This window comes from Nanorana parkeri, unplaced genomic scaffold (assembly GCF_000935625.1).
Source record: "Nanorana parkeri isolate BGI_ZX_2015 unplaced genomic scaffold, ASM93562v1 scaffold426, whole genome shotgun sequence".
NCBI lineage: Eukaryota > Metazoa > Chordata > Amphibia > Anura > Dicroglossidae > Nanorana > Nanorana parkeri.
The window spans coordinates 20406-34622 of record NW_017306694.1 but is presented as its reverse complement, the minus strand read 5'-3'; the positions used below and the strand labels follow the sequence as shown (position 1 = coordinate 34622).

Sequence of the window (14217 nt, the reverse complement as noted above, 5' to 3'; positions counted from 1 at the left end):
GGGGGGCGGGCACAAAAAGTTACCGGTTAGTTGCTAGGACTGTATGCCATGCCAGCAAACAACCACCAGCAGCTAGGGAATTGAATGATTACAGCGGGTTAAATGGCCCCGCTGGTGGTTGGTTGCTAGGACCGCCCAGCATCCTAGCAACCAACAAACGACATGCTGCCTCCCCAGTCCCCACCTTTCCCAGCATTCTGCTCTGCATATATGCCTGCTGTCTTCCCTCCTTGGTCAGCCGCCCATCACTGCCAAGTAAGCTACTTTCTGGAAGGGACATATAAGGGAGAATTACGGGGAGTGTGATATAAGGGGGACTCTGGGCACTGAGTCCCCTGTGTCTCCCCTAACATCAAAGTCCCCAAAAGTTTCCAATACATCAGAATTCCCCATTACATCAGAGTCCCCCCTTACATTCAAGTCCTTAGGACTCTGATGTAATGGGGTCTCTGGGGATGCTGATATAAGGGGGACTCTGAAGACTCTGATGTAAGGGGAACCCTGGGGACTGTGATTTAAGGGTGGGACTCTTATGTAAGGGGGAGTTCCAGGAACCCTAATGTAAGGGGGAAATCTAAGAACTCTGATGTAAGGAGGAAATCTGAGGGATCTGATGTAAGGGGGAAATCTGAGGACTCTGATGTAAGGGGGAAATCTGAGGTCTCTGATATAAGGGGAAAATCTGAGGTCTCTGATGTAAGGGGGAAATCTGAGGTCTCTGATGTAAGGGGGAAATCTGAGGACTCTGATGTAAGGGGGAAATCTGAGGACTCTGATGTAAGGGGGAAATCTGAGGACTCTGATGTAAGGGGGAAATCTGAGGACTCTGATGTAAGGGGGAAATCTGAGGGATCTGATGTAAGGGGGAAATCTGAGGTCTCTAAAGTAAGGGGGAAATCTGAGGGTTCTGATGTATGGGGGAAATCTGAGGGTTCTGATGTATGGGGGAAATCTGAGGGTTCTGATGTATGGTGGAAATCTGAGGATGCTGATGTAAGGTGGAAATCTGAGGTCTCTGATGTAAGTGGGAAATCTGAAGTCTCCGATGTAAGGGGAAATCTGAGGTCTCTGATGTAAGTGGGAAATCTGAAGTCTCCGATGTAAGGGGAAATCTGAGGTCTCTGATGTAAGGGGGCAAACTGAGGGTTCTGATGTAAGGGGGGAATCTGAGGGTTCTGATGTATGGGGAAAATCTGAGGTCTCTGATGTAAGGGGGAAATCTGAGGGCTCTAATGTAAGGGGGAAATCTTATTACTCTGATTTAAGGGGGGAAATCTGAGGACTCTGATGTAAGGGGGAAATCTGAGAGTTCTGATGTATGGTGGAAATCTGAGAACTCTGATTTAAGGGGGGAAATCTGAGGACTCTGATGTAAGGGGGAAATCTGAGAGTTCTGATGTAAGGGGGAAATCTGAGGATGCTGATGTAAGGGGGAAATCTGAGGATGCTGATGTAAGGGGGAAATCAGAGGATGCTGAGGTAAGGGGAAATCTGAGGGTTCTGATGTAAAGGGGAGGATTCTGATGCAAGGGGGCCTCTGTAGACTTTGATGTAAAAAGGGACTCTGATGAGAGTTTGAGTTGTATATTTGAGATGATATTATGGTAAGTTTATCTAAAATAGTTTTTGGAAATGAGTGCAATTTGAGTGCTTGCCATAGGCACTATTATCTGCAGATACACCTCTGGCAGCAGCAAAGATGGTGGGAACCCCTCTTAATAGGCACAGCAGATGTGCAGACCCCGGTACACAGCACAGGGATGATGGGAACCCCTTATTATTGGCACAGCAGGTGTACAGACCCAGGAACTCAGCTCAGGGATGATGGGAACCCCATATGATGGACACAGCTGGTGTGCAGACCTGGGAACTCAGCGTAGGGACTGTGGGAACTTCTCTTTATGGGCACAGCATGTGTGCAGACCCAGGAACTCAACCCAGGAATAGTGGAAACCTCTCATAATGGGCAGAGCAGGTGTGCAAGTGTGCAAAGATGGTGGGAAGGCATCATAATGGGCACAACAGGAAGAGACCAATAAGCAGTTTAACTTTCCAGCATCCCTTAAGCACTGAAATATCACTTTTAGGTGGGTTGCTCCTTTAACTCCATAGCTGCTATATGATTGGCTGATTCGCGTAGCACAGTTTCCTCTAGTGTATCTTGTTGAAATTTATTGTGTTTAATGTGTCAGGGAACAGGTGGTGTATTAGTCATTTTATTGTGCTTATCAAGTGGCGTCACACAAAAAAAGACAATTTGCCTGTCCGTTATTTGTCATTTCTGAGATGCGGAAAGGTTAATTGCGTGTTAAGTGGCAGCATCACATCTGAAATTTATAAAATAATGTAACTCCACGAGGAATCCATTTCATTAAACATCCCCGGGATTGTTTCTTTGTGTTTGATTTACCGCATGGCGTGCTGTTATAAGGACCGTCGCGCGTTTCCCTTTATATAAATGAGCAATAATTCTGAGAATTGTCTTAATTGATGAGATTGAAAATAAAACAATGTATTTGTATCATTTAATGTGCAGCCGTTTATGAGGCTCTGCTGCGTTTTGAGGGTGAATGTGACCCACATGTAATAAATTCACTTTAATCAATATCCATCACATCTCATTCATTGTATTGTAACTCTCCCCGGAATTCCAGGAGCCGAGAGGGAGCACAGCAACATCCAGGTATCCGGAAAAATGAATGAGAAAAGTGTTTGGATAATAGTAATCTCACAGCCGGGAGGGGAGACAGACGATAGTGCATTGGAACCAAAACATGGAAAAACAACCATAACAACTTTATACATGTAGCAAACAATTAGGAGATAAACGCATAATTCTCAGTATCTGTTCTTATTCTGTATGTATGGACACTGCACAGTACCACTTCTCTTGTCCTGTATGCCGGGTGTAATTCTCAGTATCTGTTCTTATTCTGTATGTATGGACACTGCACAGTACCACTTCTCTTGTCCTGTATGCCTGTGTGTAATTCTCAGTATCTGTTCTTATTCTGTATGTATGGACTCTGCACAGTACCACTTTTCTTGTCCTGTATGTTGGGTGTAATTCTCAGTATCTGTTCTTATTCTGTATGTATGGACTCTGCACAGTACCAGTTCTCTTGTCCCGTATGTTGGGTGTAATTCCAGGTATCTGTTCACAAAGATATTTGCACCAGTTCTGATTATGGATTGGGTGGTGACCCATAGGAGGGTCAGACTGCTGGGCAGTGTTAAGGTTGGATCCCTTGTGGTGGTATTGCAACCTGGACCCCTATGTATCATTGGCCCCCATTGTTCGGTGGAACCCCTTTTAGGCCTGGAACCACCGTGCACATGGGTGATTTCCTGATGTAATTGAGTGGTTCCTGATAAAGTCTAAGGCAGAAAAGAGTGGGAAACCATAAAATGTAGTGGACTGAAGTGGTTGGTTACTGGAGTTTTAGACCTGCCATTACTGAATATGTATAGTAGGCCCCAGGCAGGAACTGGCTTATCAAACTGCCACTAGGGGGCCCCCATTTTATGCATTGAAAAACATATCACCCCAGTCCAGGACCCTGTAGCTTTCTTTGTAGCACTAACCCTAAATAAAATAATTTGAATCACAGAATACTCCACTATGGTTTCATCTGTAAAGCATGGACCTCAATGGTGGCATCTAGTGATCCTCATAGCTCAAGCCATTCCATCCCAAATCCATAGGGAATAGATGAACTCCTTATTTTCTATCCAAACCTTAGCAGCTGGTGGTCTGGGGAACTTTATAAAAAAATAATAAAAAAATTATAGTAATAAATTATAAAAAATGTAAAAAATTATTTTAAAAAAGTGAAAATTGCCTCCCTCCCACCCCCACACACACGTATTATTAGACATGTGCCAAGACTAAAAATTAATTTCAGATGAAATGAACAAAAACTAAAAACGTTTCATTCATTTTTAACAAACAAAACAAATGTATATGCTATTTTGGATTCAGCCATTGGCGTGTTCTGGAGGCAGGGCGCATGACATCATATAACACCGCATGTGTTGGGCACCGCCATCTTGGTGTATATCTAGTTATACACCAAGATGGTGCGGCCAATATCGGCGTGTGATGTTACCTGACGCCACACATGCATGGCGTCATGTAACATCATGCTCCCCGCCTCCATGATGGTGGCACGCATTCACAGAACACGCCGGGGGCCAACATGGCCCCCGCACATTCTCAAACAATTTATTATGTGCCGGAAAACATTTTTCGTATATTTGGACATATAGTAATTCATTACTTGAAAAAAGGGTCGGCATGACAACCTGAGACTTTATTTTTATAGACTCTATTTTAGTTTGACATTTATTGTTTACCTTCTGTTTTGTTCTGTTTTATTTAATAAGAATACTTATATTGTGCTACAAGTTTGATACCTTGATACACAATAAAACACACCTCCAAGATTGACTACAGATTGTTTTAATAGAGTAAAAGTTGTCTCTTGTGATACCCAACCTGTTTCTCCCTGTCTTTCGGCTCTGTTCTTTATTTAATAAAACTCAATTAAAAAATAGTGAAAGTTCGACAATATGATATTCTTTCTACTGATGCCTTTCCATGTCGCCATCTTTATACTTTGAAATGGGAGAGAGATCAGGGACATCCTATAGCTTGGGAGAAATCGTTCCTTCTGACTTTTAAGACTAGTATAGCCAGCCAAGCCCAAGAACAAAATTACAAAATACTTACCGGATGGTATCACTGTCCTTCTGTTTTGTCGAGATACAGTCCGTCTATTTCAGGTGCTGGCGCTGTGGTGTTGAGTAGGGTACGTTGCTTCATATTTGGTGGTCTTATTATCAGCCATATGAGGTCCTTCTAGCGCTCTGTTTTGCCATGAGCACTTCAGTGACGGGGACTTAATTCCCTTAACCCCGGAGATAGCCCTGCTCTCCATCATTCCTGGCTCTCGAGGTGTTGTCAAGAGAGGCCTCTCTTGGGTTAAAGAAGTTAGTGCAGTCATACTCCTGGAAGAGCCTTCACCCTGTTTATTTGATACTTACCCTATGTTTGTTCCTACATGGAGTGTTTGGATTGCCTTTTCTGGTTTTACTTGCTTTCAACCATATGGTTTGGACTTGAGTTAATTTCCTATTTTGTGGTGGGGTGTTTCGGGAACGTTAAAAGGTGAGTATGGAGCCTGCGGAGCGCACTGATTTCTCTCTGCTTATCACAGCAGAGAGAACTCTGTGATAGGAAAGCTGGTGTCATGTGGCTTTGTTTGTAACACATGCTCTATTCATATAACATTGCCCCACTGGCAAAGTACTAAGCACATAGCTGTTCTCTCTCTCTCTCTCTCTCTCTCTCTCTCTCTCTCTCTCCTTTTACTTTTCTTTCTTTACTTTACCTTTTCTGCAATCCTTTCTTCCACTTTCATCTATTTTTCTCTCCTTGTTTTATCTCCTCTTTTTCTTCCTATTGTTATTGTTTAGGTCCCTTGGATGGGTGCAGGCATAGCTCCCATAGATAAATGGGGACAAACTCCACTCTTTATTATCTTGCCATTATACCGGCTGGTTTCCTCTGCATTCTTACCATGTTGAGTATGACTTGTAGTTATGGACGCTCATGCACTCTGTACCCCTTCCGGAGCTGGTATTCAATAAAAATTAACAGGGTTATTCACAAAAGGGTGAAGAGTTTGGAGAAGACAGGAGAAGGGAACAATCTAGGACAACATAGCTAAACTGGAAAGTGAGCTGAATTGGAGAATTTTTCCAAATCAGTTATGTTGTCCGAGATTGTTCACTTCTCCTGTCTTCTCCAAACTCTTCAACCTTTTGTGAATAACCCTGCAAATGTTTTGTGTTCTTCTGCTTGTTTTTTTTTTTAATACCTTAATTTTATTCTTTAAAAAAAAAAAAGGGTGAAAATAAAATTCCAAAAACGGGCACACTCTACTCTCATTACAATTTAGTCTCTGGGCCAGTTACCTTCACAAAATCAGGGCTGGTGTCAGCTCCATATACAATCAATATCAATCTAGGAAGATTAGTTTTACACCAAAGCCGCCTTCCTCGGTGCCAAGTGAATGTCACACAATGGCGTTCTTCTGCAATGAGGAAGATAAGGTTTAAAGTGCCATAAAGTGTTTTTTTGTGCATGTCCTTACATTTAATTACACAACGGACACGACAAACAAAGACCCATCATCTCCCAGCCATCCTCCACCCAGTTCAACATCACTGAAAACCTTTAATTGTGTCAAGGCTTAGAAATAGGGACACTTGCAAACACTTTTATTAAAAACACAACAAAAACATAATTTCAGACAGAAATATATAACTGTATTACTGCTGCAGACAACATGAGCATAGTGCATTAAGATTCTGTCCCCCCAAACAAGACTGACCTGTACAGAAAATGAGACTCAGAACAGGAAAAGGGATATAAAATGTCAGCAGACATAATAATAAATACACAAATATAAAATCCCAGCTAGCATCGCTCGGCAGAGGCCAGTCCACATGGTGGAGTCTGTTTGTCGTTCAGTTTCAGAAGGTCATGTAGAAAATGGCCGCTGGAGGTTTCGGGGAATCTCTTTGCGACAACGCCACTGTGATCTCGCTTGCCGAAGCGCAGTCCAAAGGGGTTAAAGTTAAACTTACTTCGAGTAAAGCGCAGCCGGCAGGAGATCTGACCCTCTGACTGACTCTCATGTATGAAATAGCAGATGTTGGGGTGATCTGCCCAGTTCTGGCTTTCAGCGCTTCTCACCAGGGGGTAGGGGTTCCTCTTCACCGGCAATTCACTCTCTGGATAATCGAACTCTAGATGTGGGAAAAGAATGTGGCGTTAGAATTTCATTACAAGAGGCAGAACACTTAGAAATTCATAAATCAGTCCCCTTAAAATGTTATTTCATTTATAGGTGTAGCCTTGGGGGCTGAGACACCCCCATGAATCTGCACCCCTCTCGATCTAAGCTACTCTTTACTCCATATCTGAGCCCTCTCTCCTCCAGATCTGAGCCCCTCTTCCCTCTGGATCGGATCCCCTCTCTCCTCCATATCTGAGCCCATCTCTCCTCCATATCTGAGCCCCTCTCCCCTCCATATCTGAGCCCCTCTCCCCTTCATATCTGAGCCCCACCACCCTCCATATCTGAGTCCCACTACCCTCCGTATCTGAGCCCCTACTTCCCCTCTTCAAATTTGGATCGGATCTCCTCTGAATCTGAGCCCTTCAATATCTGAGCCAACTGGATCTGAGCCTTTCTCCCCTTCATTTCTGTGCCCCTCTACCCTCCATATCTGAGCCCTTCTCTCCTCCATATATGGGCCCCTCTTCCCTGAGCTCTTATCTCTCCAAATCATAACCCAACTACTGTCTGTATGTGAACCCCACTACCCTCCATATCTGAGCCCCTCTCCCCACTGTGCCTGAGCCCGCTACCATCTGATTCTGAGGCCCTCTCTCCTATAAATCTGAGCCTCTCTACCTTCTGGATCTGATCCCCTCTCCCTTCAGTATCTGAGCCCCCCCCCATATCTAAGCCCCTCTCCTCTCCATATCTGGGCCCCTCTTCCCTCCATATTTGAGCCTCTCTCATCCACATTCTACCCCCACTCCCCTCCAAATCTGAGCCCCTCCTTCCTCCCGAGCTTGCTCCTGTGATGGACTACAATCTCGACAGTGGCGTCACAAGGGGGGGGGGTGGCCCGCACCCGGGTGACACCATTGGAGGGGTGACACCAAAATGACTGACAGTCATTTTGGTGTTACCCCCCTCTGAAAAGTCGGGCACCCGGTCAAGGACCAAGAGCCCGACAGTTGCTCGAGAGAGGAGGGGACACGGCGGCATACCTTATGCCGCCAGGTGACGTCCCCTCCTCTCTCTGCCGGCGTCCATCACCAAGATGGCAGCTGGCAGGTAACATCGGTGGTGGGCGTGACGTCATCACGCGCATGCGCTGTTGCCTGCCGGCGGCCATCTTGGTGATGGAGAGAGAGGGGACGTCACCCGGCAGGATAAGGTGTGCCGCACCAGGTGCACCCCGCCTCAGGACACCTCTGAATCTCGATACAAATTAGTAAACTGAACATGAGATTGTAGTCCATCATGGGAGCGAGCTGGGACCTGTGGCTACTTTACAACACACACAGGGACCATGGGGAACAAGAGTAGCCCCCCTCCAGAAGGAAGGACAGTGTCAGCACCAATTCAGAGATTATTTGAGGAACTACAGCTGAGTGATACACAAATAAGATACATTTATGTTAATAGTTAAGGTACTTGAATGTATTTTTAAGATTTAACTTCTGAGTTTAGTGTCACTAAGACTTTCTAGAAATAACTGTGGCCCCAGAGAAGGGGAGTCTCACCCTTCGGTGTAAAACAGTCACATTGCATTAGGGTAGAGCAGCCATTAAAACTGATGGAAAAGAGTTTTATCTCATCAGCCCATACCTGAGTGATCTTCCATTCTAGCACTGGCCCGATTCCCTGAGCAGCCATCCCGGTAGACCACCAATGTGATCAGTACAAAGACACAGATCCGGCCCATTTCCCAAAGCTGCAAGACACAAATCTAATTTATCAATATGTTCCTGTTCCATTTATAAATGAGAGTAGGAAAAATAATACCAGTACATTTGTCTATTTGGAGTGTGTATAGAATAACTGAGTCCTTTAGTAAATCTCACCCGTTCTTGGTATGAATGCTCTTTCTGGCACATTGTATAATGTTATTGATTGGCAGGCGGTGACAGGCGCATGGCAGCAATGTGCCTTTAGGCAGGATCTCACTTGCGCAGATGGTTGAAGTGGTCCGTTAAGGTAATACGTCATTAACTTTTATTATCCTCCAAATTGTTGCAAAGCAATCACAACCCAAGTGTATAAAATGTATCATTTTGGAGGCGCCCTGATACAAAAATAATTTAGGAAGGTCGGAGTGACACTCTGCGGCTGTTCCTCTTGTGATCAGATCTATTTAGGATCCGCACTGTGCTAATTGCAAAGGACAGCAAGCAGCTCTGATAATTATCAGTTTATTATCCAATGACTCTGGGATGTGGAGGTGTGAAGACACCAAATCTTGAACCATGTCAATACCTTCTGCTAATTAATGTCCTATTCATCCGTACGTTGCCATGACGAGTAACTATTACAACAAATATTCTGCTCTGTGTCTGCCACTTATGTCTTGTATCCATCACAGAGAGCCTGTCACTCCACAATGTTCACCTCCTACACCCCTTTCTAAGATAGAGTGTAAGCTTCTGTGGTCAAAGAAGGAAGCGTCCTCTTATATTTCTCGCTCTTCAGTCAAGTATTGTGTAACAGTTTATACGTTGTCATTCTGAGAAGTGCGGCATATAATGGAAACTATTTAGAACTAACTAAATAGAAACATGATCCAATGTTTAATATTTAATCATTTATTCAATCATTAATCATTTTGTAACTATTTTTTAGAATTAGTTCAGAACATTTTTTTTTTTTATCTGTCCCCCAATATTATTTAGCACATCATGCAATGTGACTATAAACATTCAACTTAATAATAATGTAATGTATAATAATGACTTTGCAAATAAAGGACGCAGTTATGTAGATGACAAAGTAGCTTTGAATTGTGTAGAAATTATTTATATTATTATGATGAGGAATGTTTTTATATCAAACAATATTCTGGATCAGGGTGGTCATCACTTGTCACATCTGCACAGCGACAAAATAAAGAGCAAAAAAATAGAGAAAACATGCAAATTCTGCCTAAAATACCCATAAAATACTCTGAGCAGAGATTGCATCCAAAATTCATAAGGAAAAGAAAACATTTAAGGAATTCTTATGTATTTCTGGTTCCTCCAGAGTTTGAACTGATAACATTAATTGAAAGCTTTAGAAACTTTACACAGAATATAATATAAAACAAATGTACAAAAGCAAGTTTTACTAAATTAACTACTTACAAAAACAATAAATAAACATTAAAAATATTACATTTATATTAAATTATAAAAACTTAAAATGTACAAAATCTTCAGAAAAACATCTACCAGAGTAAATAAATCAATGTAATAATGTAAATAAATCTAATAAAATATTTTACATATTGAAGGGAATTGAAGTTACCTGAAAAGTACAGAGCTGGAATGGTGATGAAAAGGACAGAATAGAATATTGGGGTACAGAGGAACCCCAACTTGTTACTCACCTTGGTTCTGGGATGCTGCAGACTTGGGGGGGCTCCTGTAGTCGGATATACAGCAGTGTAGCTGCGCTCTGTCACTCTCCTACTGTGACTGCTCCAGTGTGGCTCTCTTTGTGGCTTTGATGAAATGATCACTTTCATGAATCACAGTTTAGGAACAATTAAGGACCTTTAAACACAGCACAACAGTGAAAAGGGGAAGGGAGGAAGGGAAGGGTGAGTAATGTTCTGCTGCCACCTTGTGGCTGCTTTTCATAGCACAGTTTCTGCTGCCCTCAATGCATTCCACCACCCAGAGGACCAGTGCAGGTACAGGGCAAGTTAGATTAAATAAAGCAATCATTAAATATTCTCAATAATATAAAAAAAATACATAAACATCATTTAAAATTCCAGGAAATTAATAGAACTGTATGTAGGATAGAATTAATTCTGAGAATGAGTGGAAGATATTCCTGCGTGCAATTGAGGTTCTCTTACTGATCCTATTCAAAGATACTTTTATCAGCCTTTTATAGCCTACCTGGGTAGCTGACAGTGGAATGACGAATGTATTCCACTTATACAAATCAGTCGACCATCTTTTGTATTGGTTGGGCTTTGAGTCATCTTCAGTGTTCCTCAATGTCCAGGTCATTTTGGGACCATTATGAATCAGCAGGAGACTATTATATTTTCTTACAATTCAGATTCATGATAGGAGTGCTGGCGTGATAATTCCAGTGATAATTGGTTTTTGAGGGTTTACTAGATCAGGGTTTAACTCTAGAGTTAGGCTTATGGTCATGGGTTGGGGGGGGTGGAAGTCCATAGTCAGGCTATGGACAGTTAAGTATTTCCATTAGAGCTGCAGCTAACGATTATTTTCAAAATCGATTAGTTAGCTGATTATTACGTTTGATTAATCGGTTAATCGCGATAAAACAAATGGCTCCAGTGATGGACTTCTAGTTTGTATTGAGATTGCACTCCATCACATGAGCAAGCTTGGAACGGTGGAAGTAAAAAAAAAATTTAAAAAAAAGTGTGGTGTGCAATATAGTGAAATGGAAAGTGTAAAATTATACAGCAATCAATGCAGAATGGCACCTGCTATAGAGGACTACAAATCCCAGCAATAGTACATTATACAGCGCAATGCAGAATACCGCCAGCTATAATGTATAGTATTAGTATTAGTAGTCCTCTATAGCTGGCGGTATTCTGCATTGCGCTGTATAATGTGCTATTGCTGGAAATTGTAGTCCTCTATACAGCGCAATGCAGAATACCACCAGCTATATAGGAATACAACAAATCCCAGCAATACATTATACATACAGTGTACAATGTATTGCTGGGATTTGTATTCCTCTATAGCTGATGGTACATTGCCCTGTTTAATATACAGCTATTTAATATCAGCTATATTGGAATACAAATCCCACTATCCCAGCAATACATTATAGAGCCCCATGTGGGGGGAGAGGGAAGTGCAGGCTTACCTGAGCAGTCTTCCAGCAACTTGCTTCTGAGATCGGGCCTGTCTGTCGGCGGCTGTCATCCCCCCACGCCTGCTCCTCCTTGCTTCTTCTGCTTCTTCTCCCCGCGTCCCTGTGCCGATTGTGGATGTGGGCAGGCGGTAAGCATGAGGCGGTGGAGGAGGTGCGGTGTGTTGAGCGTGGATGCGGGCAGCGGGTATGGCAGCGGCGAGCATGAGGCGTGAAGGAGGTGCGGCGCGCGGCGCTGTGAACATGGCCAACTAATCGAAAGCCGATTAATCAATGATTGTTGACAACTTTTTCAATCATCGATTATAATTGACTTAGTCGATTAGTTGTTGCAGCCCTAATTTCCATATGCTGAACAAACAGTAATTGAGTTTTAAAACAGACCTTTCCTGCCTTCAGTATCTGTAGGTACTATGGGCAATTCATCCTAAAAGTTTAAAGCAGGAGCACTAAACTCATCTAAGTTGTTCTGTCAGTAGCTCAGCTCCCCCTCCCAGCACTGGGAGCTCATCTTCCACTTTCCGAGCAGTGACAGCTCATTCCGCTCCCCCTTACAGCAATGACTGAGCAGCTCAGCTCACTCTTCCCAGTTTTGATTCATCAGCTCAGCTTCCCTTGATCCCCCCCTTTCAGCAGCAGCTCACATCCCCATACTCCCCTATTCCCGCAGTGACAACAGCTCAGCTCCCCCTGCACCCCTCTCCCAGCAGTGAGATAACAGCTCAGCTCCCCCTGCACCCCTCTCCCAGCAGTGAGATAACAGCTCAGCTCCCCCTGCACCCCTCTCCCAGCAGTGAGATAACAGCTCAGCTCCCCCTGCACCCCTCTCCCAGCAGCGAGATAACAGCTCAGCTCCCCCTGCACCCCTCTCCCAGGTGACCCTGCAGTTCAGCTCACTTTTCTCACCTCTTCCAGCAACACATAGCAGCTCAGCTCCTCCTGCATGATTTTCATTTTTTTTAATGGCATTTTTTCCCCTTACTGGCCTAGTACCTAGATAAGGAAAACACGGACTTCTGTCTGCAGGGGTCCTGAGATATTAAAATATGGACATGAGTTGATATAGATGATTCCATTCTTAGTTCCATGGTCAATAATGAGACAAATGTTCACCATTGAAATGTGAAGAGATGGGCAGGCCTGGAGATTGGAGGAACTTACACCTAGCTGCCATTGAGTTTCTGCCAGGCTTGTGCTGGAGATAATATTAATCAAGCTATCACCTCCAGTCTTTAAAAGAATCCTACAGACTGCGTTACCAACACTCCATTCACACTGGGGCGGCTGTCCGCGTGGATTCGTCTGTACGAATACACGCGGAGCTGCTCTACACAGAAAAAACAATGCTCTTTAACGTGCATTGTTCAGACTATTGCAGGGAACGCGCAGAACGAAACTGCGCAGCTCCTAAAATAGTGCAAGTGCGACAATACGGTGGATTCCGCACGTTCGGGGCTATATAATAGCCGCAAATGAGTGGAATCCGTGCAGTTGTTTCATAACATTTGCGCCCCGTGCGGTCTTCCACACGGAAAACAGCGTGGGAAACGCAAACGCTATATGTGAATGGAGCCTCAGGAAGAAGAGGTTTATACACACCGAGACTCCATATTGTCTGCAGTTGTTTGTCATTTTCCAAAGATCTGAGGGATTATGGGGGTTATTCACTATTCGGCTGATCCTTCGGCCACCGGAACCGAAGGGCGGCTGTACGGGCTATTTACAGTACAGCAGCCAAAGGTGGTCGAGCGGCTCACCCAAGCCGAAGGCATATGCTTCGGCTCGACCGAGCCAAAGTGACAGCCAAAGCGGGGCCCTGCAAATGGCAGATGGGCGGAGCCAGCCCTGATCTCACAGCTGGCTCCGCCCAGTTGTAATGACAGATCAGCTGACCTGTCATTAAACAATAATAACTGGGCCGAGCCGGTCGTCTCTGCCCAGTTGTTATTCATTGGACAGGACCTGCTAGAAGACTCTAGCAGGTGGCGGCCAATAGGAAACAGTTGGGCGGAACTAGCTTTTACTGTTAGCTCTGCCCAATTGTTTTTTATTTTAATTTACATTTTATTTAAATATTTTTAATTTCGTATTTGTTATCAATTTTAAAATAATTTGGAAACTGTATTTTTTTCTCAGTCCTGTAACTGGTTTGCTATTCAGCTCGGTACCTCGGAGGTAGAGAGCAGAATTGCCAAGCCGAATGCCGCTCGGCAGCATTCGGATATTCACTCACTGCCATTCGGCCCCTGTGAGAATAGGGGCGAACGGCAGCGAGTGAGTTGCCGGAGCTTCGGCTCAGCCGATCTAGGTGTTGGATCGTCTGAGATGAGGTCCCTTTGCACTTCGGCTCAGCCAAAAATGCAGAGCATGTTTGGCTGGCTGATTTCAGCCGATGTACGGCTGAAATCAGCCGCACTGAGCCGGAGTGAATAGCCGGAGTGCCTTCGGCAGCTTTGTCAATAACCCCGTATGTTTCATCGCTAATAAAATCTAACATGTTCATTGTAGGGAAACTTCT

The 14217-nt window shown here is 43.9% G+C and overlaps 1 protein-coding gene across 1 annotated transcript; it reads right to left on the bottom strand.

The window, feature by feature from the left end:
* Positions 1 to 6268: 6268 nt before the first annotated feature.
* Positions 6269 to 10330, bottom strand: LOC108789880. Its single transcript, XM_018560018.1, has 3 exons — positions 10213 to 10330; positions 8457 to 8562; positions 6269 to 6816 (listed from the first exon to the last, which is right to left on the bottom strand). The coding sequence occupies exons 2-3, from the start codon at positions 8551 to 8553 to the stop codon at positions 6485 to 6487; spliced, it is 429 nt and encodes a 142-aa protein (XP_018415520.1). The 5' UTR covers positions 8554 to 8562; positions 10213 to 10330; the 3' UTR covers positions 6269 to 6484.
* Positions 10331 to 14217: the final 3887 nt, after the last annotated feature.